Source organism: Balaenoptera ricei, chromosome 9 (genome assembly GCF_028023285.1).
Source record: "Balaenoptera ricei isolate mBalRic1 chromosome 9, mBalRic1.hap2, whole genome shotgun sequence".
Taxonomy (NCBI): domain Eukaryota; kingdom Metazoa; phylum Chordata; class Mammalia; order Artiodactyla; family Balaenopteridae; genus Balaenoptera; species Balaenoptera ricei.
This window is the reverse complement of record NC_082647.1, coordinates 71,759,086-71,786,636: the sequence shown is the minus strand read 5'-3', so window position 1 is coordinate 71,786,636 and position 27,551 is coordinate 71,759,086. Positions and strand designations below refer to the sequence as shown.

The 27,551-nt window shown below is 34.2% G+C and overlaps 1 protein-coding gene across 5 annotated transcripts in view; it reads left to right on the top strand.

Annotated features, from left to right (window-relative positions):
* Nucleotides 1-27,551, top strand: part of SNX13 (sorting nexin 13) — a 144,022-nt gene that overhangs the window by 91,427 nt on the left and 25,044 nt on the right. For 3 of the 5 annotated variants that reach the window (XM_059933957.1, XM_059933956.1, XM_059933954.1), the window contains 5 exons: nt 3,550-3,587; nt 7,745-7,814; nt 11,915-12,087; nt 20,951-21,058; nt 22,944-23,054. In XM_059933957.1, the coding sequence (XP_059789940.1) occupies nt 3,550-3,587; nt 7,745-7,814; nt 11,915-12,087; nt 20,951-21,058; nt 22,944-23,054 (500 nt within the window). The remainder of the gene's footprint in view (nt 1-3,549; nt 3,588-7,744; nt 7,815-11,914; nt 12,088-20,950; nt 21,059-22,943; nt 23,055-27,551) is intronic. The other 2 variants (XM_059933955.1, XM_059933958.1) reach the window with 1 other exon arrangement.

The following is a 27,551-nucleotide window of genomic DNA, read 5'->3' as shown; positions in this document are numbered from 1 at the left end:
CCCATATCCCCTCCCTCTTGCGTCTCCCTCCCATCCTCCCTATCCCACCCCTCTAGGTGGTCACAAAGCACTGAGCTGATCTCCCTGTGCTATGTGGCTGCTTCCCACTAGCTATCTATTTTACATTTGGTAGCGTATATATGTCCATGCCACTCTCTCACTTCGTCCCAGCTTACCCTCCCCCTTCCCCGTGTCCTCAAGTCCATTCTCTACGTCTGCGTCTTTATTCCTGTCCTGCCCCTAGGTTCTTCAGAACCATTTTTTTTTTTTTTTAGATTCCATATGTATGTGTTAGCGTACGGTATTTTCCTCTTTCTGACTTACTTCACTCTGTATGACAGTTTCTAGGTCCATCCACCTCACTACAAATAACTCAATTTCGTTTCTTTTTATGGCTGAGTAATATTCCATTGTATATATGTGCCACATCTTCTTTATCCATTCATCTGTCGATGGACACTTAGGTTGCTTCCATGTCCTGGCTATTGTAAATAGAGCTGCAATGAACATTGTGGTACATGACTCTTTTTGAATTATGGTTTTCTCAGGGTATATGCCCAGTAGTGAGATTGCTGGGTCGTATGGTAGTTCTATTTTTAGTTTTTTAAGGAACCTCCATACCGTTCTCCATAGTGGCTGTATCAATTTACGTTCCCACCAACAGTGCAAGAGGGTTCCCATTTCTCCACACCCTCTCCAGCAAGATTTTACTTCTTAAATAATCTAAGAAATCTAGTTGTAGAAGTTTCCATGTTGTAATAACTTTTATATTGATTGTTTATCTAATATCTTGGTTATTTGTAAAATTGGGATAATATTTTATTAACTGGATTTGATTGCATAATTGAGGAAGTGGTTTTTTCTTTGTTTTTTTTTTTTTAAGAGCACTTCTATGGGAGCTGAATAGTAAAATTCAGTGTACCTCAAGTTTGTTATATAGTATATCTATTTACTGTCTCTTTTGAAAAATCTTTTGCAGAGCTGCTATGAAATTTGCAGTAGGAACTCTACTTCCAGAAAGAACTATTAAAAATGTTTTTATTATTTTAATTCTGTCTACTTTAGAAATTTCCTTAGTATTGTGCAATGGATTTTCTATCTGACCCAGAATCAAAGAAGATAAATTGAATCATAATCAGCTAATATATGAGTGTCTAAGTGTTATATAATGATGACAGTAATAATATATTCTCTGGGAGTAGGTTTTGATCCTATAGTGTAAGAACTTCAAAGTCTTCTAAATCGACTTTTAGCTTCCATTTATATTTGTCTTGTATGCAACTAATGGAAGCAAATTATTTATGTTGTCTCAAACTTCTCAAAACCTCATACTTATTTAAAACACAAAGTAGATTACAAGTTTTTTTTCTGCAACTAGTTTTGATCTGAAGTAAATGTACTTCTCTTATATATCAGTCATTGAGTAGTCCCTCACATCGGAATCATTGATTGTAGTTTGGAATTAGTGTGTGTGTGTGTGTGTGTGTGTGTGTGTGTATATATATATATATATACACACACACACACACACACACACACACACACACAACACATCTTTTCTCTTTCTAGGACATTGCTTTTTAACATTGTGTGTCCTAATTGATGAGCTTTTATATATTTTATAACTGAGAAATTGCCTAACCCTTTTTTGAAACGATTTGAAAAAAGTATGTGGAATGATGGGTATAATATGAAACATTATTATTAAAAATGGCAGTTAGGTATATTATCTTTGTCAGTGTTTAGGTTTTAGGCACTTGCGACAACTTTTTCAAATAGTGATGCTTATGATTTTCTTGTCTTTATAAGATTGTTTAATTAAAAATAGGCCTTTCTTAAATCTTCTGGTTATAAATTCATTGTCTGACATAAAATTAAGCTTCCTGGTACTTTATGTATTTTTTAAAGTCCTGAAGTTTTGGCTACTTTTTAGACATTTTGAAATAATTACCTAATCTAGTGTTTAATGTGTAGCTGATTTTAAGAAAATGCAGCCTAAATTGAGCACAGAATTAGTGGGCCAAGTCTTACCATGTGTAGTAGTATCCGCTGGTGGTTTTTCTTTGCTGTGGAAGAAATTTCATTCCTATTTAACTAAACTTCTCTAGGTAGGTAGGTGGCTGGATGGCTTGCTTACCCATGCTCTCTCTTCTCCTCGCCTTCCCTTTCTTCCTTTTCTTCTTCTTTGTTCGTGATTGCCTTCTTTAGTTAGTTCAGCTTTAAATTATTTTAAGAGTAGATACTTTTTCCTTTATTAAAACATACTTTCACAGCCTTTTAAAAATATTTAAATTGTGCTGTTTTAAATTTTAATTTCAATCACGTTTTTCTCATCATGTCAAACAATAGTTTCTTTTGTTTTCTAATATTAATAAGCAGTTCTTAAAGTTTTGATTAAATGTGGACCTAGATTGGCTTTAGACTCTATTTCTGGATCTTATTATTGATCGAGAAAGTAAACTATGCCTTGTTTTGCTCCTAGTTTCTCTTTTAATTTGACATGTCTTTGGTGGGAAGACTTAAGAGGTGGGCAGACCACAGAAAGAGGTAGGAGGCATATAATTGAATAAGGAGGTTAGAGAACTGTTTGTTTACTCATTTTAATTTTCACCTTGCTGTTAACCAAGGGGTAATCCTAGGTGGGATTTCCTATTTTTGTGACCAAAGTTTTGAGGAACTGAGAAATGTTCTTGGGCATTTAGAGTTGTTGAAGTTGGAAAGCAACACCAACTGCCTATCTCAAGAGTAATAGAAATTTCCTTTGAAGACCCATCTAGAGATCCAAATTATGAATAATCTCTTAAGGGCTACAAGCCATACATTAAACTGTTTATGAATATTGCTTTACCATATATTCATTTGTGTTTTTAACAGAGGAACATCTTAATTAGTAACCTAATTTGCTCAGATATAGACTAAAATTCTGAGGGAAAGATACTAATTTTAATAATTGCCTTACTCTCTAACATTAATTTTTAAAAATAATTTTAGTTGCTTTTTAATTAAATGACATTACACATGGAATTTTATGTATCTTTTGTTCTATTGTATATTGATTTTAGAATCTAGATTTCGAATATTTTTGATCCAGATCAACCAAGAATAAGTAAACTTTATAGATATATTAAAAGTCAATCTATCCTTCATATTAAAGAATAATTTTATTTGTAATATTAATCCAGTGGGACAGAAATAACAAAATACCTCTGACATTTCCTAGTGGACTTCACTCTGCAGTGTTTACCTCATATCTACATTGTATTAGACAACTTAATATGATACTGTGAGAATAAAATATATAATAATTGCTTTCCTGTACATAAATACCTTTTTTGGCGGGGAGCAACTTAGGTACATAACTATTTTCACTGAAATATCTGGCTCGGAAAACCATGGGAACAGGTGTTTGGGAATAGTGTACCACAATTTACTGTTCTGTTGTATCTTGGCTTGTGTGACTTTTGTTCTTGGTGTTTGAACCTTAGATAGATAAAGCACTGTTTCAAAAGTTTTTTTACTGTATACTAAGTTGAATTTCCCTTCTCACAGAATCTTTTAATGGGTCTCCTACAGGAAGCATAAATTTGGTAAGTACTGTTATGAGTACTTTAATTAATAAAGTGGCCTGAAAACAATATGAAAGACTGAGCCTTAACATATGTAAATAAATGATGTATTAGAAGTCCCCAAGTCATCCTTTGTAAGAAGTTGTTATGCTTTTAAAGAAATATTAAATTCACAAATAAGGGATCTGTGAATTAGAACTTAAAAATGACATGAAATTTATTTTCATTTTAAAAAATGTGCTTAAGCCACACCTGAATGATTTAGTTGCAGGTGATAAAAAATGATTTTATTATTTTCAACCCCAGTATTTAATATTTGAAAATGACTCTGATCAGTGCTATCATGGGCAGTAAATTTGTGACATATAAATGTTTACACTGGAATTCGTTTTTTCTTCTTGTATTTAGAAAAGAAATATAAAATTGGTTGGGATATCTGAAAACTTAAAAGATATTTCTTAAAGGCTACACTATAAAAAATTCAAGTTATTATAAAAAAAAACCTTTTTTTAAGCTTAGAGGGTTTTACAAGAATTAAGCAACTGTATTCTATGATTACAGGTTTAAGAATGACATGTTTTTAGCATATAAACTGTCATTGACATTTCATATATTCAAGGCGAAATGTGGAACAATGAACATTTCAGTTCTTTTATATATCCATCCTTGCCATTGAATACCTTATTTCATAAAATGCTGCTGGAAAGAAATATTACTGTTCTATGAAAGTTTCAGTCCAGAATTCGTGGGGGATGGGCAGAGATTGTTTGCTTTGTTTTTCCTTCGACTACCTACAACACATTTTCTTTCAAACTTTTTGTAATAGCTAAATAGTTTAGAGGTCCATTGTCTTATGTTCCTCAGTACTACATTTATTTCTAAAATTACTTTATTGTATAAATGTTCTATTATTGTGCAAAGTATAACCTTTAACAAAACACTAAAGCAAATCAGCCATATGTCATATATTTAGTAACATTTTAAATGTTTTCCTAAATTATTTGGTATCATTAGCATTTACTTCTCATATTCCACAGAGTTATAACGAAAAGGAATAGCTCCTAGAGAATGAAGAGTGTTAGCAATATAATGCCCATTATATAGAAAAAGTTTCCAAATGTGATGAAACTTTTCCTTGGTTTGAAATTTTTTAATATTCACATTTGTAGTGCTTGTACAAGTGTTTGAACACTAGTAAAAAATATTTTTTTCCTCATTCCCTATTGGGAATAAATGCTTTTTCAAAGTAAAAGAGATCCCTTTTATCACATAGTGATATAAACCAGAACAGTGTGGATTGAAAAAGGTCACACTTGAGGTCAGTGACTTACAGTTTTTTGGTTTTCACATAAATCTGTTAAATCCAAGCTTTTAAGTAGCTAGACTCTTTTCGATTCTTTTTTTTTTAATACATAGACAAATTTTAATGAACAACTGCATTTTAAAAAATAGTTTAAGATGATAAAGAATTGTTTTAAAAACCATCAGATATTTTTCATGTTTGATGAAGATAACATTTATTAATTGTATTAAAATTATAAACTAGATCATAATAGTTTATTCCAGTATACTAAGCAAGAAAATATTTAATGTGGTGGTTTACTCATTTTGTGATTGAGACTGACACATAAATTATAAACATTTTTAGAAGTGCCATTGTAGTTGTGTTTGCTCAATTGATTATCATAGTAAATTTGAATTTTTGGTTTTTATCTTAGCATAGTGTTAAAAAAAAAAACACTTTTTTTTTGGCAAGGAATTCAAGAATCTTAACCCAAGAATTACTTTACAAACTGATTTTATTTCAGGACAGCATTAATGCACTTGTTTTGAAATCACGGTTTTCTATGACTAATCAATACTTATAGTGCTAAATCACAATGTAGTTCTGTAGTTACTATTTCACCAGTTGTAACTTTATGTAGTCTAGTTGATGTTTACATGTGCATTGTACCTGTGACTAATGGTTAAGAGATATCTCATTGGATTTTTTAAATCATATTTAATGAAAATAATATTACTTGCATATTTTAAATGTGCTAAAAAGACATTTATATATTATACAGAGTTTTTCAACAACTTCTGGGTTGCATAGTATATAAGATGCTAACATGTTTAAAGTAATAAGTAAGCGGCATTTAGCTTTTTAAATGTTACCTGCAAGGGAAGGTTACCAATAATAATAATGTTTTTTTGAGAAAGGTGATTGTTTTATAGTCCCTGTGCTAGCTTGTAATTAGAAGAAGATTACAGTAGATAACAATCTTAAATTTTGTAGAATATTCCATTTCCTTTGGGGCTTCTGTCTTTCATGTAAAAATAATACTAAAACAGAGGTCGTGCTGTTTCTGTCAAAATGTTTTATTATAGGTCAGGTGAGCACTTAAAAAAATAAGTGCATTCTATTTCTTTTCAAAGTATTTTCTTTCACTTTATATCCTGATAGAGTTGTAGAACAGGTATTACACCATTATAACATTGGGAAAGCTGAGAAACAGGAAAGACTAGTTGATATGGCTAAAGTCTCTTAAGGTATCAGTGGTGAAGCCTGGACTAGACCTAATTTAATTGAATGGTTCTCCCACTTGATTTGTGGTTAATCTGTATGGAATTATCAAATTTTGCTTCTCCTGATGATCAGTCTTTAGTAGATAGAATTTTGGCTTTCTTCTTGGACTGTAATTGCTTAATTTAAATGGCTTTATGTCATATGCATGGCTTCATTTAAGTCATTTAGATGACTCTTAGTAATAACTGGTAATATCACATTAATACTCCAAAGTTCATTCAATCCTGTGGTTTTCAAAGTGTAAAATATGTCTGAATCATATAATGTCTGTGTGTTATAGGTCCCCAAGACCACTCCTATGTTCATTGATTTACTAAGAGGACTCACAGGTCCCAGCATAGTCATACTCAGGCTAGAATTTATTACAGCGAAAGGATATAAAGCAAAATCAGGAAAGGGAAAAGGTGCATGGGGCAAAGTCCAGAGAAAACCAGGCACAAGTTTCCAAGAATCCTCTTCCATGGAAGTCACATAGGACAGACTTAATTTCACCAGCAGTGAATATGACAACATGTGTGAAATGTTGCCACCAGGAAGGCTCATCTGACACTAAGTGCCCAGGGTTTTTATTGGAGGCAGATCACACAGGCACCCTCTGCCTAGCATATACTAAAATGACTCCCAGAAGGAAAGCAGGTATTCAGCATAAACCACATTGTTTGTACAGATAGTTTACGTAGAGTGAGCCACTCTTAGCAGTTAGGGAATGGTGGGGACCTTTTCTAAATCTAATTTCCCAGATATTGTCCAAGGGCCAACCTTGCAAGCAGTTCTTTCTAAGGAGAGCAACTTCAAGTCTGTTGTGTTAATTCTTTTCCTTACAGTCTGCCTTCATTATATGCGTTATGTTCCCTTCTGTGTATGTGTGGGTGTATGGATATGTAGCAAAAAAGTTTTAAGTTTAGAGCTAAAGTCTATAGTTACAAAAGATTTATTCTGAATCGATCAGTAATACTTTTTGTTTATGGAATAATTTTTGAAAATAAATTATTTAAAATATCTTAAACTGTAGATTCACTTCATTTAGTAAGTAATCATAATAATGGCTAACATTTTTGTGTTAGGCAGTCTTCTAAATGTTTTACATGTCTTTTCATTTAGTCCTCACATAACCCTTTGATGTAGGTACAATTATTCTTATTTTATAGATAAGGAATCTAAATTAACTAAAACTATTTCTAAGTTAACAAAAGTGTTAAGTTAAAGAATACAAAGTTGACTCTAGTATATTTCAGCATTAAAATTGAAATGTTGATTTAAGAATATGTTTGCTTATTTTTATCCACATTTTTTTTTTTGCCATGTATTGAATATATATAATTGAGAAGAAGCAAATTATAGTATGTGGGCAGGTAATGAAGGAAGAAATAATCTGATGTATTAAGTTGATTACTAAATTACTTTGTTTTATAGTTTCTTAATCTTAGGTTCTCTCTCTCCTATTAGTATAAATAGGATTATTGTTTGGGGGGGAGGATACAAATAATATAAAGCTTACATAGGGCAAAGATGAGTAATGTTATATATGATGTAGAATTCTTTAACACTTTTTTTCCTGTAAAATTTAACAACTTTGTGTTCTGATTCCCCCCCCCTCTCCACCACCCAGTCTTTAGATGACCTTTCAAATGTATCTTCTGATGACTCAGTACAACTTCATGCTTACATTTCAGACACTGGTAAGAGACTTTGTGGTTTAATTATTACTTAAAAACTATTGACTATTACTACTCCTACATTATTTTCCACATTTATTTTTATAAGTCATTTTTCTTTTCTGTAGTCATGTTTTCAAATTACTTTTTTTCTGTAGTGTGTTCTTCATTAAATTCTATGATGTTTATTATTATATGGGTGTTTCCTTTCTTAAGGTTGTCACTGTTATCATTTGAAAAAGGTTAAATTTTAAGCATTTTGTCATGGCTAATAAACTTTGAAACCAATCTTCTTTTTCTTTGAGTCTAGCTGATAATTGTCTGCATAATCCTTATTAAATTGTCTTGGGGCAGATTTTAGTTTAATATTTGTTTTCATACATGCAAAGTCAGATTAGATATCTGGATAAATGAAGTTTTTTGGTATAGGAGTTTATAGAAGTTCAAGAAATGCTTGGATGAGGTGAGATTCATGACTGAATCAGCATATGTGCAAAGTGGCTAGTGAACTGAGGAAAAAAAATCAATTTCCATCATTGTTATTGGGTTATTAGATAATGCCAGTGACGGCTTTCTTATTTGGCTTCTCACTATTCCTACAATACAGGAGTGTGTTTGTCAGATTACATACTGAAGTATAAACGTACAGATAAATACCTCAGTTCAATTTCATACTTATAATTTAGATAATTTGAAAAGAGATTTAATAGTACAAGTGTAGTTTTAAAAAGATCATTTGCATCTGTTTTTTTAAGATCTTTTCTTACTTTTCACTGGAGCTGGAGTCTAATTTTCCATTGTGTTTTCTACCAGATTTCTGTAATAAGTTATCTATAATTGCTCTTTCAGTTTTTCCTTTACCTTTTACAAATAGTTGGTGCATACGTTGCTCTTAAAGGTCATTAGATAACACTCTTGTCAATAAAACCAGAGGGTCCTGTTGCGTTTCTTTCTAGCTTTTGATACATTTGTCTCACTTTTTCCTTCCTTAAAATTTTAAAATTCTTTTAAAAAACTATCCTCTTTGTTGAGTTGTCTTCTAAATATGAAAGCCTTTGTTAAAGTGCAAACATTTAGAATTTGTCGTTTTGTTTCTTTCTTTAAGTCCTTAAACTTTTGTGTGTAGAAGAAGATACTAATGTCCATATTTCTTATGTGGATCTTTCTCTTCTCTGAGGGTTCTAGTTTTCTAGCTGCTTTGTCCATTCATTCAACAAGTATTTATTAGCTTCTTAAACGATATGGAAGCATAACACTAAGTATTTTTAATAAATTGTAATTTCTGTCAGACAAATTTATGTATAAACACTAAAGAGGCAGCATAGTATGGTGGTAAGAGGCAGCATAGTATGGTGGTTAAGAGCACAACTTTTTGTCCACATTGCTTGGGTTCATACCGCAGCTCTTCCACCTAATAGTTGGGTGAACTTGGATGAGTTCCTTAACATCTCTGTATCTCAATTTCCTCATCTGTAAAACGGGATATTAATGATAATGATAAAAATAATAATACTTGCCTCATAGGATTGTTATGGGACTAATTAACTGTATTCGTAATTACATGGTGGGCATTATATATTAGTGTTTGTTCAATAAAGATTTCTTTTACGAGTTGGGCTCTAGAGTCTCTTTGAGTCTGGATCCCATGTCCTTAATATCTGTATGACGGAAAGTAGAACTTAAGAGTCCAGTGCAGTGCTATTTAAGGAGTGATCCATGGACTACAGTGTACTGGCTTCTTCACTGAGAAATCTTGTTTTAAAAAATATTGGCTAAGTTAGGCAGTGTGCTTAGTGATGAGATTTATTTATATTCTGATCCTAGTTCCTTGTCTGGTTATGGATTAGGAACAAAGAGGTTGCACATCACCTGTTATGAGTAGTAACATTGTCCTAATGCAAATAAAACCTGTTATTTCCACTATAATATCTCACCATCATCTCAAAATATATGTAACCTCATTATCTTTTAAAATCAAATTACCTTTCTGTCTTAGTGCTTCTTTTATAATAGCCCCATTGTTCTTCCTATTGTGCATGCATCCTAGTCGTGATCTCCCTTGCCTATCAATTTGTGACAAATCTGATTATTCTTTTTTAGAATGCTTTCTTACATTCCTTTGTTCTTTCTGTTTCTATTTCTTGCTATTCTCCTTGTTCTTATTAACTCCTAATTGGTTATGATTTGCTGCCTAATTGGCCCCTGCTTCCTATTATCCTTTCCCAAACCTATCTTGAACACAACAGGTAAAGCCATTCCCTTGTTGCCTTGCTAATAACTCTGTTGAGTGATGGTGGTTCTCTCATGTGATGAAAAATTGTTGTACACTTTGTTCCACATAGGTCTCCGAGTGAGGGATATTTGAAAGAGGGGAACAGTGAATAATAGAGTTAAAGCCTCTGACAGCAAGATGACCCAAGTCTATCCCTAGTCTTCTATTTTGTCAAGTCAGGAACACTGATATTAGATGGTAAGGGAATGAAGGACAATTTTGAATAGAAAGTGCAAATCTTAGAAAAATTTTAATGAAAGGCTGGGAGAGGTTTCTGTCCAACTACATTTGCCAGTATAGATTTGTAGCTGTTATATTATTAAAATAATTTACTAAGAAGCTGCATGGACCCTTCTTTGCCTAATTATATATGAAATACAAATATTTAGTCAGCTCCAAAGCTTGGCCACTTTTTTTTGGTAATTATGGATCAGTATAATCTATTATTAGAAGAGCAGTTTATACTTCTGGTCAACATGGTAGTCTAAACTGCTCTGGGAAATCTTGCTTCCCACACATCGAAGGGCTGAAAACAATAGAATAAAAATAGCTAAAAGGGGAAATCTACAGGTGTAATAGGCCATGAGGAAAAGCAAATTTAAGGAAATGAAGAGGAGTTGAAGCCAAGGAGCCTATAGGATCATGAAGACTGCTGTCTTGATTTTGACAGCATTTGTATGCCTTCAAATTTAGAAGAGGCAGGATGGGCTAAGGCAAGGAGAAGCTGGAACACAGTCATTTGCATAAAGCCCAGAGTCACAGAGGGTGGCTTGATGTGAAAGAGGAACCAGAACTTAGCCTACTGTCAGAGGAAAGAACAAAGAATGTCAAGGTCATGGTTGGGAATGGTATCTATCACCCACATGAAATTGAAAGCCTGTCTTGTATTGTGACATCGGTGTGTCTAGATTCAGCCATCCTCAAGTGGTTGTGTACCACAGGGTTTCCTAGCCCAAGAGTCTGTTAAAAATATTCGTAGAGATAAAATGAGGCAAGAATACCACACTATAAAAAAAGAACCATATAAAATTATAGAAGTAAAAAAAATTAGTTATTGAAATTAAGGTGAGTGGATGAATTAAGAAACAGACCAGGTACAAATGAGTGGAGACTCAATAAACTTTTAGAGACCTGAAGTGATGATCTAGAATAGAATACAACACAGAGGGGAGAAATGGAACATGAGAAAGACAAAATGATTCAAAATACGTCTTTTTACTTAAGATTAGTACAAAATAGGAATAGGTTTTCTTTTTCGAGACTACCTGACTTGGATGGTTTGTGTCAATTAAGTAGGAAAATGACTATTTAGAACAGTCTTCAGAATAAATTACACTTGTAAATTGTTGAATATTTTAAACAAGAAAGAGATTCGTCAAAAGAGCAGATAGATCTTATCCTATAGCTTTTGCTTGCTGTTCAGTTAAAAAGCTTTCGAGTTACAGCTGAATAGTGAAGGCTAGTACAGAAGGTTATTATTTTGTTTCTGTTGTTTTTCTTCTATTAAATTTAAGAGACTCTAATACCATACTATGAGGTGGTACTGTGTTATCATAACTAATAATAAATAAAAGCTCATTGAGAAGAGAGTCCAAAGTAGACATCACTGTGTGGTTGGCAATTATCATCATAAACTTTTAGGTTATTTTGTAATGTAGTCATCATATATAACACATTATGGATGTGAGTACAGAGGATGAGAATCTATTTTATCCTTTGGTGACATCCTTTTGTCTCAGTCTGTCATTTCAAATTCTTCTTCATTTCATGTTCTCCTTTTTGTTTGTTTTTGTTCTTCATCTTCCTCCTTTCTGTGTCTTTTGTTCCTCTTCATTTTGTTTTAAATGACTAGTATATGCTGACTATGACCCATATGCTGTGGCAGGCGTTTGTAATGATCATGGCAAGACATACGCGTTATATGCCATCACTGTGCACCGGCGCAGTCTAAACAGTGAGGAGACGTGGAAAACCTACCGTCGTTATAGTGACTTCCACGACTTCCACATGAGGATCACCGAACAGGTAATGAGGTTTTTAAAGTTTGTGTACTTTACATTTTTTCTTGATTCCATGTTTGATTCTAAATAGCTCTGAGTGATGCGAAGGTATTGACCAAAGCTAAGTAAATAAGGTAAGAATTTTTTTATAAGCAACATGAATGTTATAATGATTTTGCACATTTAACCAATAAATCAAATTTTAACCAGTCTTAACTGTTGTGGACTAGTGACAAAATATCAGTGGTATACCTTGGAAAATTAGAATAAGTGTATATTTCTGATTTTAAGAGTGTGTGTATGTGCTGTGCTTTGCAGAGGTATTTGGGTTTGGTTTAAAGTAGGGATGGGGATCACTGGAAGGCATTTGGTGGTTTTGTTTTTGGCAGTATAATTTAAAGCTATGGTTATTTTAAATGGCGTCCTTTTCTAAGTGTTAACAGTTAAATCCTTGATCCATTAAGTTATGAAGAACCAAAATCTAAATTAAATTCAACATTAATCAAATAATGTTTTTAATTCTTACCAAATATAACCCTCTTGTTTCATAGAAGTATGAGGACTCTTAAACATAACGAATGTAAACAAATTATTTCTCTGTTTTATTTTTTATTAAATATTCTTTTCTTTTTAACTTAGAACAAAATAACTTATCACAGGATAAATTGGAATAGGTGTTCTGTGAAATTTATTTTAAGTCATGAGAATCTTTCATTCAGGGTTTTAAAATAAACAATTATTATTAAGCCAATAAAATAATCATAATTAACGGTGACATTTGATTGGGTGGACTAAAGCTTTGAAATGACATTTTACTACTTAAGTAATCAGAAAGTATATTTTTCAGTTAGGGTAGTGGAAAATATATGGTTGGCACCATGATAATCTCATTAAAATACTTCGTGAATAGAGTGAGATAAACTATTAATAGCTTAAAAGTGTTTAGAGACCAGGTTAAGCCTGGTCTCTAAACACTTTTAAGCCCATATTAAAAGAACTGTTTTTAATTATATTCATAAGGAAATTAATAACTTTGGACATAACTGTTCTATTGTTCTTGTTGAATAGATCTTTTCTTCATGTTTAGCTTGATTTGTTTGTAGAGGTGAAAGAATTTTCTGCCCCACATTGAAGAAATAATTGCTTTGTTTACTTTTTCTATTATTACCTGTTTCATATTGTTTTATAATCACATACCTTGGAGCATCTAGGTTGGCAAACACATGGTATGCTCAGACAGGGCATGGATGCTCCATGCCCTTTTCCATATCTTCTTATTCATCTCTTCCATCTGGCTGTTTTTGAGTTATATCCTTTTACAACAAACCAGCAATCTAAAAAAGTCTTCCGACCCCTGGCCTGGCTTAGATCATCACCGGTGTTACTGCTGTCCTACATTCCTCCCAGATCACATGCCAGCCTCCCACTGCTTCTCAGAGCTCGATTTAAGTAACCAAGAGGCTCGTCTCCTGAGTTTGAGAACTTCCCTTGCTCCGCTGTCTTGTATTCCAGGTTGTCCTACCCATCTTGCCCATGAGACCGTGAGCTCCCTGAGGCAAGGATCTCATCTTTCTTATACTCCATTCTGTCACCTGCACCAAGAACAGCCTGGAACGGACTGTGTGGCTGACAGGGTCTTCGTGCTCTGGCCGGGTGTCAGGCCTGTGCCTCTGAGGTGGGAGAGCCGAGTTCAGGACATTGGTCCACCAGAGACCTCCTGGCTCCACGTAATATCAAATGGTGAAAGCTCTCCCAGAGATCTCCATCTCAGTGCCAAGACCCAGCTCCACGCAACGACCAGCAAGCTACAGTGCTGGACACCCTATGCCAAACAACTAGCAAGACAGGAGCACAACCCCTCCCATTAGCAGAGAGGCTGCCTAAAATCATAAAAAGGTCACAGAGACCCCAAAACACACCACCAGACCCGGCCCTGCCCACCAGAAAGACAAGATCCAGCCTCATCCACCAGAACACAGTCACCAGTCCCCTCCGCCAGGAAGCCTACACAACCCACCGAACCAACCTTACCCACTGGGGGCAGACACCAAAAACAACGGGAACTATGAACCTGCATCCTGCGAAAAGGAGACCCCAAACACAGTAAGTTAAGCAAAATGAGAAGACAGAGAAACACACAGCAGATGAAGGAGCAAAATAAAAACCCACCAGACCAAACAAATGAAGATGAAATAGGCAGTCTATCTGAAAAAAAATTCAGAGTAATGATAATAAAGATGATCCAAAAACTTGGAAATAGAATGGAGAAAATACAAGAAACATTTAACAAGGACCTAGAAGAAGAAAAATTCAGAGTAATGATAGTAAAGATGATCCAAAAACTTGGAAATAGAATGGAGAAAATACAAGAAACGTTTAACAAGGACCTAGAAGAACTAAACAGCAAACAATGATGAACAACAAAATAAATGAAATTTAAAATTCTCTAGAAGGAATCAATAGCACAATAACTGAGTCAGAAAAACAGATAAGTGACCTGGAAGATAAAATAGTGGAAATAACTGCTGCAGAGCAGAATAAACAAAAAAGAATGAAAAGAATTGAGGACAGTCTCACAGACCTCTGGGACAACATTAAACACACCAACATTCGAATTGTAGGGGTCCCAGAAGAGGAAAAGAAAAAGAAAGGGACTGAGAAAATATTTGAAGAGATTATAGTTGAAAACTTCCCTACTATGGGAAAGGAAATAGTCAAGTCCAGGAAGCACAGAGGCCCGTACAGGATAAACCCAAGGAGAAACACGCCAAGACACATATTAATCAAACTATGAAAAGTTAAATACAAAGAAAAAATCTTAAAAGCAGCAAGGGAAAAGCAACAAATAACATACAAGGGAATCCCCATAAGGTTAACAGCTGATCTTTCAGCAGAAACTCTGCAAGCCAGAAGGGAGTGGCAGGACATATTTAAAGTGAAGAAAGGGAAACTCCTACAGCCAAGATTACTCTACCCAGCAAGGATTCATTCAGATTCGATGGAGAAATTAAGACCTTTACAGACAAGCAAAAGCTAAGAGAATTCAGCACCACCCAACCAGCTTTACAACAAATGCTAAAGGAACTTCTCTAGGCAGGAAACACAGAGGAGGAAAAGACCTACAATAACAAACCCAAAACAATTAAGAAAATGGTAATAGGAACATACATATCGATAACTACCTTAAATGTAAATGGATTAAATGCTCCAACCAAAACACATAGACTGGCTGAATGGATACAAAAACTAGACCCGGTATATATGCTGTCTACAGGAGACCCACAAGAAAGAAATCATAAATTTCAGATCAGAAATAAATGAAAAAGAAATGAAGGAAACAGTAGGAAAGATCATTAAAACTAAAAGCTGGTTCTTTGAGAAGAGAAACAAAATTGATAAACCGTTAGCCAGAGTCATCAAGAAAAAAGGGAAAAGACTCAAATCAATAGAATTAGAAATGAAAATGGAGAAGTAACAGCTGACACTGCAGAAGTACAAAGGATCATGAGAGATTATTACAAGCAACTGTATGCCAATAAAATAGACAACCTGGAAGAAATGGACAAATTCTTAGAAAAGCACAACCTTCCGAGACTGAACCAGGAAGAAATAGAAAATATAAACAGACGAATCACAAGCACTGAAATTGAATCTGTGATTAAATATTTTCCAACAAACAAAAGCCCAGCACCAGATGGCTTCACAGGCGAATTCTATCATACATTTAGAGAAGAGCTAATACCTATCCTTCTCAAAGTCTTCCAAAATATACCAGAGGGAGGAACACTCCCAAACTCATTCTATGAAGCCACCATCACCCTGATACCCAAAACAGGCAAAGATGTCACAAAGAAAGAAAACTACAGACCAGTATCACTGATGAACATAGATGCAAAAATCCTTAACAGAATACTAGCAAACAGAATCCAACAGCACATTAAAAGGATCATACGCCATGATCAAGTGGGGTTTATCCCAGGAACGCAAGGATTCCTCAGTATATGCAAATCAATCAATGTGATACACCATCTTAACAAATTGAAGGAGAAAAACCATATGATCATCTCAATAGATACAGAAAAAGCTTTCGACAAAATTCAAAACCCATTTATGATAAAAACTCTCCAGAAAGTAGGCACAGAGGGAAGTTACCTCAACATAATAAAGGCCATATATGACAGACCCACAGGCAACATCGTTCTCAGTGGTGAAAAACAAACCATTTCCTCTAAGATAGGAATAAGACAAGGTTGCCCACTCTCACCACTATTATTCAACATAGTTCTGGAAGTTTTATCCACAACAATCAGAGAAGAAAAAGAATTAAAAGGAATCCAAATTGGAAAAGAAGAAGTAAAGCTGTCACTGTTTGCAGATGATATGATACTATACATAGAGAATCCTAAAGATGCTACCAGGAAACTACTAGAGCTAATCAATGAATTTGGTAAAGTAGCAAGATAGAAAATTAATGCACAGAAATCTCTTGCATTCCTATACACTAATGCTGAAAAATCTGAAAGAGAAATTAAGGAAACACTCCCACTTACCATTGCAACAAAAAAAAATAAAATACCTAGGAATAAACCCACCTAAGGAGACAGAAGACCTGTATGCAGAAAACTATAAGGTAGTGGTGAAAGAAATTAAAGATGATACAAACAGATGGAGAGATATACCATGTTCGTGGATTGAATCAACCTTGTGAAAATGACTCTACTACCCAAAGCAATCTACCGTTTCAGTGCAGTCCCTATCAAACTACCAGTGGCATTTTTCACAGAACTAGAACAAAAAATTTCACAATTTGTATGGAAACACAAAAGACCCCGAATAGACAAAGCAATCTTGAGAAAGAAAAACAGAGCTGGAGGAATCAGGCTCCCGGACTTCAGGCTATACTACAAAGCTACAATAATCAAGACAGTATGGTACTGGCACAAAAGCAGAAACATAGATCAGTGGAGCAGGGTAGAAAGCCCAGAGATAAACGCACACACATATGGTTACCTTATGTTTGATAAAGTAGGCAAGAATATACAATGGAGAAAAGACAGCCTCTTCAATAAGTGGTGCTGGGAAAACTGGACAGGTACACGTAAAAGAATGAAATTAGAACACTCCCTAACACCATACACAAAAATCAACTCAAAATGGATTTAAGACCTAAAGTAAGACCGGACACTATAAAACTCTTAGAGGAAAACATAAGTAGAACACTCTATGACATAAATCACAGCAGGATCCTTTTTGACCCACCTCCTAGAGAAAGGGAAATAAAAACAAAAATAAACAAATGGGACTTAATGAAACTTAAAAGCTTTTGCACAGCAAAGGAAACCATAAACAAGATGAAAAGACAGCCCTCAGAATGGGAGGAAATATTTGCAAATGAAGCAACTGACAAAGGATTAATCTCCAGAATTTACAACCAGCTCATGCAGCTCAATATCAAAAAAACAAACAACCCAATCCAAAAATGGGCAGAAGACCTAAATAGACATTTCTCCAAAGAAGATATACAGATTGCCAACAAACACATGAAAGGATGCTCAACATCACTAATCATTAGAGAAATGCAAATGAAAACTACAATGAGGTATCACCTCACACCGGTCAGAGTGGCCATCATCAAAAAATCTACAAACAATAAATGCTGGAGAGGGTGTTGAGAAAAGGGAGCCGTGTTGCACTGTTGGTGGGAATGTAAACTGATACAGCCACTATGGGGAACAGTATGGAGTTTCCTTAAAAAACTAAAAATAGAACTACCATACGACCCAGCAATCCCACTACTGGGCATATACCCTGAGAAAACCATAATTCAAAAAGAGTCATGTACCACAATGTTCACTGCAGCTCTATTTACAATAGCCAGGACATGGAAGCAACCTAAGTGTCCATCGACAGATGAATGGATAAAGAAGATGTAGCACATATATACAATGGAATATTACTCAGCCATAAAAAGAAACGAAATTGAGTTATTTGTAGTGAGGTGGATGGACCTAGAGTCTGTCATACAGAGTGAAGTAAGTCAGAAAGAGAAAAACAAATACCATATGCTAACACATATATATGGAATCTGATAAAAAAGAAAAAAGAAAAATTGGTCATGAAGAACCTAGGGGCCGGTCAGGAATAAAGACACAGACCTACTAGAGAATGGACTTTAGGACACGGGGAGGGGGAAGGGAAAGCTGGGAGAAAGTGAGAGAGTGGCATGTACATATATACACTACCAAATGTAAAACTGATGGCTAGTGGGAAGAAGCCGCATAGCACAGGGAGGTCAGCTCGGTGCTTTGTGACCACCTAGAGGGGTGGGATAGGGAGGGTGGGAGGGAGACGCAAGAGGGAGGGGATATGGGGACATATGTATATGTATAGCTGATTCACTTTGTTATAAAGCAGAAACTAACACACTATTGTAAAGCAATTATACTCGAATAAAGATGTTAAAAAAATTAAATTAAGATATACAGTGTAAAAAAAATCACATAGCTCATATATCTCTCTTTTTATTTACTTGCGAATTTATGGGAATTTGGTATAATACGAAATTTTCTTTGTGTGAATACTTGTAATCTTTTTCTGTTCCAGACAGATAATTTTAAAAGGAATTTGGTTAATTTAGACTCTAACAAAATAACTGTTACGTTTAATTTTTTATTAATAAGTTTTAATATTTTAAAGTTTTGGAGATAAATTGTTGTTTTGCTGAGTACTGTTATATTGCCTTGGTATTTTAGTTTGCTAGGTCTGCCATAACAAAATAACATAGACTGAGTAGCTTAAACAGCAGAAATTTATTTTCTCATAGTTCTGAGAGCTAGAAGTCCAAGTTCAAGGTGTTGGCAAGTTTCGTTTCTCTTGAGGAGTGTCTCCTTGGCTTTCAGATGACCCCCTTCTTGATGTGGCCTCACATGACTTTTTCTTTGTGTGCTCGCATCCCTTGTGTCTCTTTGTATGTCCAAATTCCCTCTTTTAAGGGCTTTGATTTGATTTAAGTGCCTCTCTAAAGGCCCTGTCTCCAAATACTGCCACATTCTGAAGTATTGGAGGTTAAGGTTTCAACATACGATTTTTTAGGGAATAAAACATACTGGTAATGCCTGAATAAACTATGCATTCTATAAAATTGAGTCAGTAATTTAAGATACCATGGTTAAGTCCTATTCTAGGAAAGTAAATATCTTTTAGGACACCTTGAAAACTGTAAATGTACTTCTATAAGGTGTCATTTTTCAAAAAATTAATTCATAAAACCAGGTACTCTATATTGTACATTCATTCAGTGTGGACCCATTCTAATACTTTGTGAACCACCCAACTTGTGACTGTCACTGCAGCATAACATTTTCCCTGTAAATCAGGGGTCCCCATCCCCCAGGCCGCAGACCACTATTGGTCTGAGGCCTGTTAGGAACCGGGCCGCACAGCAGGAGGTGAGCAGAGGGCAAGGGAGTGAAGCTTCATCTGCCGCTCCCCATTGCTCGCATTACCGCCTGAACTGTACCCCCACCCGCCCCGCCCTGGTCCGTGGAAAAATTGTCTTCTGTGAAACTGGTCCCTGGTGCCAAAAAGGTTGGGGACCACTGCTGTAAATGACCTCCCCCTTCCCCCCCCTTTTTTTTCGCCTTGGCTAGGACGAAAGAGCTGCTTTTAAGTTTCATGCATTAACATGTAATGAACTTGTTCGCATTATAGCTCCAAGAGACCATCTGATTTGCCATTCCATTTAATAATTTATCAGAATCTTACAGTTTCGGGATGAAAATTATCCTACACCTTTTCATTTCCTCTTTTCTTTAATCTCTGCACCAGGAATGAGTTTTCTTTACAGAAGCATTGTTGTTTTTAAACAAAGAATGGTTTTAGAAAGTTTGTTGCACTTCTGGATGTGTATCACAAAGGAAAAGCAATGAGGCTGCTCATTGAAGTTTTAGATACTAGGTATTGCTGGCCAAACACAATCCTTCGCTCAGTGACTTTGCTCTTCCACTTTGTTAGCAGCTAGTATGGTTAAAATCTGTGCTTCATCAAGGCACAGTAGATTCCTACATATCTGGACTTTTGAAGGTAGAGTCTGTAAATGCTAAATTTCAAGTATGTACACTTTTTGTTTGTGGCTTTACAAAGATAAGATATATACTTGATAGCTTTTAATTTGTTTTTTTCTTAGTTATCTATGAGTTTATTTTTCATGTAGTTTCATGTAGGAGAAGTATGTGTTGTACTGGTTATATATAGAGAGTTATGATATAGCTGTAATCTATATTTTGAAATTTGCTTTTTCTTCCTTTAATAATTAGCTATTACAGTGATTAACTGATTTGAAGTCATCAATATAAAATATTTCTTTGAGTTTTTTTAACAAGCCAGGAACTCATAACTTTGATTATTAAAAATTTATTGACTAATACTTTATTCACAAGTTAAAGGGTTGTTAAGCAAAATATTTTTTTTACGTTTATTATTAATTTTAATAATATTAAAGACATAATTTACAAATAATAATAAGAGTATTCAGTACTGTATCATAAGTTCTTTTTAGCCAACTGAATAGCAAAATATTTTTTAAAACCTTTTGTTATGAAAATTTTGAACAGTCTTAATATCAGAGAGGGTATAAAATGAAACTCCATGTGGATATCTTCATCAGTTATCCATGTTTGTCATTCTTAGAAAATAACTTCTTTATAATAAATAACATTCGAACTGTGGTTTGGACATATTTGGACAATATTTTATATTTTCTGGTTTTGGCTTAATATATTACAGAATCTGTTCTAGATGCGTTTGATATGTAGAGAAATTGTCACTTGGAAAATACTTTTCTGTTTTTGTAAAAAAACTAAGATTACTGAATGTATTTTGTTTTCTAGTTTGAAAATCTGTCAAGCATATTAAAGCTTCCCGGTAAAAAGACTTTTAATAATATGGATAGAGATTTTTTAGAAAAGAGAAAAAAGGATCTAAATGCATATTTGCAGGTAAGTTCATGTTTATTATTACTCGTAGATTTTCATTTCAGTATAACATACAAATATAGCTGATTTCTTTATTAGCAAATGTTTGTACTATAATAGTGGGATAGCAGCCACTTCTGAGGTGCTGAGATATGACATGCAATCTGCTCAGTAATTTATAAATATTATTTCTCTGTTTATTAACTTAAAAGTTTTCTGGACACTCAGTGCTAGGAATTTTGCTTCTTCAGGTTTGGATGAATATACACACACACTGGCAGGCATATATCCATTCTACACTACTGTAAAGTCTAGGAAGTCTAGGTATTTTATGGTAGACAGTTAAATGTTCCCAGTTCAGTAAATAGTTGCTCTTCGTGATGTATCCAAAGCTAGTAGATTTTTTTTTCTTTTCCATATGGCTTATTACATGGTATTAAATATAGTCCTCTGTGTAGATTTTTATTCTCAGATAAAGTGAATAGCTGCCTGCCATGCTCCAGAATGAGTCTGAGGCTTCTAAAATTACAGGATAATTCAAGAGAGGAATAGATCCAAGGGACTTTTCTGAAGTGTAGCACGCTAAGCATGTAGATTTCTCTTCTGGAATAATGGAATAATAAAACGTGTCTCATAGGTTACATACTACCTAAGCCATTGGGACTATCAGAAATAACTTTGTTTTAGACCTGGGTACCCAAATGCCAGATTTTAATAGTATCACTTTATGGTTTTTTATACTAATGAATGATTTATAAAGTTTTCTCATCTATTAGCTCCCCACTTCTCTCTTTAGAACAGGGGTAGCCTGCCACCTGTTTTATTAAGAGTTTATTTTATTATTAGAACACAGCCACCCATTTAGTTTAGTGCTGTCTATGACTGCTTTTACACTACTACAGCAGAGTTGAGTAGTTGCAGCAGACTCCATGCATCACAAAACCTAAAATAATAATTATATGAACCTTTACAGGAAAATTTTGCCGACCATGTCTTAGTATTATATTTAGTGAAACTTAGCTAATACTGTACTTGATATTCTGTTTGGAAGGTTTCTCTCTCTCAAACATTTACAGGTTTAATTGGGTTTGTTTATAACCATAATTGTAATTCCATGGCATTATAATTTACTGAAAGGGTAGGAAAAACATATACATCTGCTATTACTCACCTTTGTCTTCTGGCTTAAGGCTAAATATCTGAAATCATTTATATGACTCTTGTCAAACATTTTGATTTTTTAAAATGTATTAACTTCAGTTGCATTAAAATCTGTATCAGTTATTTATAAAATTTAGAAAATAAACACCTTTTTTCCAAATCTGGGGCCATAAATGTGTATTTTAATTGTGGCTATACTGTCTACTTCTTAGGTAATGATCTCAATATGTCAAAACATTTTTCATTGAAGAGATTAAGCTAGAATGTTAGACTGTATCATTAACAGTGTAAAAGCAATATTTTGTTTTGGGCCTTCTTTATAATACTTAAAAAACTTTGAATTATTTTATGTACTTTCTATTAGTGTTAACTTTAAAATTAGAATGGGAATAACATAACAGTTTACTGATGTGGATCTTCTTAGTATAAGTTATAAAACCTGAAAATGGAATAGAAAATAACATTTGGGGGAATTCCCTGGCGGTCTAGTGGTTACGACTCCGTGATTCCACTGCAGGGGGTATGGGTTCGATTCCTAGTCAAGGAACTAAGATCCCACATGCCGCGTGGCACAGCCAAAATAGATAGATAGGCAGGTAGATAGGAGGATAGAAAAATGTGTTAAATTTAAAAAAAAAAAATAACATTTTTACTATACATTCTTAACTTTCTAGCAGATGAAATTATAAATAATAGTTAATTTCCAGTACCCTATCAATATAAGATACCTCTTTTCTTTTCCTGTTAGTTACTGTTAACTCCTGAAATGATGAAAGCATCCCCAGCTTTGGCTCACTATGTGTATGATTTCCTTGAGAACAAAGCCTATAGTAAAGGGAAGGGGGATTTTGCTCGCAAGGTAAGCAGACCATTGCATTGGTTTTCTTTATAGGTCTGTTTTCATACTTTGTTTTTAATAAAAGAAGATAAATTTGTATTTGTGTGTATGTTTTAAAACTAGAAAACTTTATTAAATGCTCCTTGGCATGTTTATCTTCTATGCTTAATTAAGCCTACTATTGATAAGTATATCTAATAAATATAAACTCCTGTCTTTACATATTGATTAAAATCCAGCAAAAGCTTGCAAGAAAAAAAAAGCTTTTGAAATGATACAGTAAGGAAAGTTGGCCTAAGACAGGTCACAAGCTTTCGTTAGCTTGAGAAGGAGCTACTTCTTATTGGGAGGAAATGTCTTTTATTTGGAGTAAGGATAAGAAAAATGTTAAATAGGATATGTTCCTGAAAGTATTTGTGCCTTTTGAGTGAAATATTTATTGTTTAAAATTCTGGGGACACAAGACCTATTAAGATGCTAACTTAAGGCAATAAATGATTTACTGCTCAAATTGGGCAAGATAGCTCACTGGGTGAGAACACAAACATTGGAATCAGGCAGCCTTTGGTTCAAATTCCTGTTCTGCCACTTATTAGCTGTGTCCTGCAAAATGTTACTTAACCTTCTGGGCCTTTAATTTTCTAAAGATTGAAAGTGTTAATCCTCAGTTTAGAGCATGTATGAATCAAATGAGATAATCTGTGTATTACAGTGCCTGTCTGAATAAAAGTTTGCTCTTAGAAGTAGTAACAATAGTAGCAGGAGCTGTAGCAGCAGTTGGGGAAGCTGGAAGTAGGAATTCTGTGTATTATTTTTGCAAGTTTTTAAAAGTCTAAAATTATTTCAAAATGAAAATTAGAAGTAAAAGACTTCCCCACCACTCGTTCCTTCTAAAAAGGCTAACTTGCTTAAAAAAGATTAAGGAATTGGTACAAAGTAAGTAAGATTAACAACTATAAGCATACTCAAGGATACTACGGTTTAACATCCAAGTGAATGCTAACATTTCTAAGTGGAATGTTTTATTTTAATAAGAAATTCCAGGTTATGTACCTTATAATGGTAGGTAAAAAATATGGTGGCCTTATCTTTGTATTTCGTGATTGAGTTTAAATTCCAACTCTAAATGGCTTTATTGTCAATAGAGATGCATTTTAATATTCCATCTTTTTTATGTTTACCTTATTTTCTCTCTTAAGGTTGCATCAATTTTAAGATAAACCAATAAATTGATAAGAGCTTTTTGAGATAAAAGAAGCATTATATTAAATGTAGACAGTGTCTTTTTTACCAACCAACAGTTGTGCATGTATATATGTAATGGGTAGGCCAAAAAGTTCGTTTGTTTTTTCCATAAGACGGCTCTAGTAGTGCTTAGTTGTCTTTAACTTCATTCAGAACAATTTTGTTAGATTGTATTGTGACAACTGTCATATCAGCGTGCATTAAAAAAAAAAACTTATCAAAATTGGTAAATTTTTGTGTAGCCGTTATAATATTGAAGATGGAAGAAAAAAAGCAATACTTTTCGCATATTATGCTTTATTATTTCAAGAAAGGTAAAAACACAACTGAAACGCAAATAAAGATTTTTGCAGTGTATGGAGAAAGTGCTGTGACTAAATGGGTCAAAAGTGGTTTGCGAAGTTACGTTCTGGAGATTTCTCGCTGGACGATGCTCCACGGTCGGTTAGAGCAATTGAAGTTGATAGCTATCAAATGGAGACATTAATTGAGAGCAATCGACGTCATACCATGTGGGAGATACCCAGCACACTCAAAATATCCAAATCAAGCACTGAAAATCATTTGCACCAGCTTGGTTATGTTAATTGCTTTGATGTTTGGGTTCCACATAAGTTAAGAGAAAGAAACCCTCTTGACCATATTTCTGCGTGCGATTCTCTACTTGAACTCAACGAAAACGTTCCGTTTTTAAAACAAATTGTGATGGGCAGTGAAAAGTGGATACCATACAATAATGTGGAATGGAAGAGATGGTGGGGCAAGCGAAATGAACCACCACCAACCAACTAAAGGCCGGTTTTCATCCAAAGAAGGTGATGTTGTGTATATGGAGGGATTGGAAAGGAGTCCTCTTATTAGGAGCTCCTTCCAGAAAACCAAACGATTAATTCTAACAAGTACTGCTCCCAGTTAGACCACCTGAAAGCAGCACTTGACAAAAAGCGTCCGGAATTAGTCAACAGAGAATGCATAATCTTCCATGAGGATAACGCAAGACCGCATGTTTCTTTGATGACCAGGCAAAAACTGTTACGGCTTGGCTGGGAAGTTCTGATTCATCAGCCCCTTCAGATTTCCATTTATTTAGATCTTTACAAAATTCTCTTAATGGAAAAAATTTCAATTCCTTGGAAGACTGTAAAAGACACCTGGAACAGTTCTTTGCTCAAAAAGATAAAAAGTTTTGGGAGGATGGAATTATGAAGTTGCCTGAAAAATGGCAGAAGGTAGTGGAACAAAAGGGTGAATACGTTGTTCAATAAAGTTCTTGGTGAAAATGAAAAATACGGCTTTTATTTTTACTTAGAAACTGAAGGAACTTTTTGGCCAACCCAGTGTGTATGTCTGTGTGTGTGTGTGTGTGTGTGTGTGTATATATATACGCACACACACACATACGTACATATATACACATTAGAGTCTAAAAATCCTTCTCAATCATTTCTGGAAATCCACAGTAACATACATTTTTCATAAATCATATTGATAATTACCAAGTTCATATTGACCTCTTTTAGATTGTCAGAATAATTTTCATACATATCAAGAATTAGGAGTTTTCAGCTACATTTCCTTTTTGGCTAAATTGTAGTTTAATATTTTCCTTAATTATATTTCACTGGAAACTAAATAGCTGTTAGAGAAAACCACCTACTACTCAGGTTGAGAAATAATACTTTACAACACATTAACTTTGTGTTAATTTGTCTAGCTTTGCAAAATATATGGGCCAATTCCTAGAAGAAGTAATTGACAAGCAGTCTTCCTCCATGTACACACTATCTTTCTATCCAGTTTTGTATCATGGTGTGATGGCAGTTTTAAGCTGTAGATAGGGACATAAATTTAAGTTAAAATTCCTTTGTTCGTGTTTTTACCAATACAGATAACTCAACTGAGGTGATAATTGAATGAATAGACAACATCTATGTATGTCAGGCTAAGTGTACACTTTTGCTGGCAATCCATAATTTACTCTTCTGCCTGGTAATTTGCAATTTTCTTTTTTTTTTTTTTTTTTTGCTTTAAACATCTGTTTTAAGACGAATTCTGATTCTGGAAACATTATCATATTGTGATGGGCTGCTTTTATGCTTCTAAATTCTGCTGCTTCAGGGTTGAGCGTCATAATCACGTGTGGAGGTTTCTCCACGCCCCTTGGTTCCCCCACTCCCCACCCTCAACACAGATGATTAAGCTTTGCCCTCAGAAATTGGAGGAAAAAAAACATGGAAGAAAGAAAAGGAAAGAAAAAGAAATGGATTCTGTAGGTCTGGGGCTGGTGCACAGGCAACTATTTTCAGTTACCTAATTCATGATACAGATTTAAGTTATCTTATTTTGAAAGAGTATCAGTGGTAGTTAGCCCTATGCCTAGATAGCATTTGAGGTTGTATTCATTTAACCAACTTAAGGTTATGTTAGTTGAACCTATGTTTCTACTGCAAAATGTAAGATATATAAAATTCTAAAATATTTTTGACAGTGTTCAAACAATTTTTAATGTAGGTTATGATTAAAGTGAAATTCATGCCTTTTATGCTTCTGAAATTCTACCTCATCTGTGAACATTAAAAGTTAGTAGAATGGTGGCAGTTTTCCCTCAAGTTGTACATTTTAAGTGTCGTATTCTCATGTTTACCTCTTTTAAGAAATCTACTTGTGTTCTTATGACTTAGAGTTACTACGGTTAAAAAAAACACTTGGCAGTAATGTCAGTGTTGGAAATAATGTCCTGATTGATTTGAACACACTGTTATGGTTAACTGAGAACTACTGTATATAGAATTAGAATTACACACACACATATATATCATTTTACACCCAAATATATGTATATAATTTTACACACAAGTGTGTGCACACACAAGAGAGTTAACTTCATCTTCTTTACCCTTTTTAATCTCTGTATCTCTCTTCACCAGTGGTAGTGATTTTCAAGCCCTTCTTCTTCATTTCTGTCCTTTGGTTCTACTTTGAATTTGTTGTACTGTGACAGTGTCCCTCCTAAACATTGTATATTCCAGCAAGCATATCTGTAAGACTGTTGGCTCTGCTTAACCCAAGGAATTACTAAAACTTTTACAGTTATCTTGAAATACACTCTTCGTTGTTATTGTTTATTGCAGTACCTATTTCACCTTCTCTAGTTTTTCTTGTTGGAAACCATGAAAGCATATTAAAGAATTTTATCTTCTTGATATCGTCTGTTAACATTGTGTTCCTTAAGCAGTGGGGTTCCATTTTTTTGCTCTTATTGCTTTTATTTTT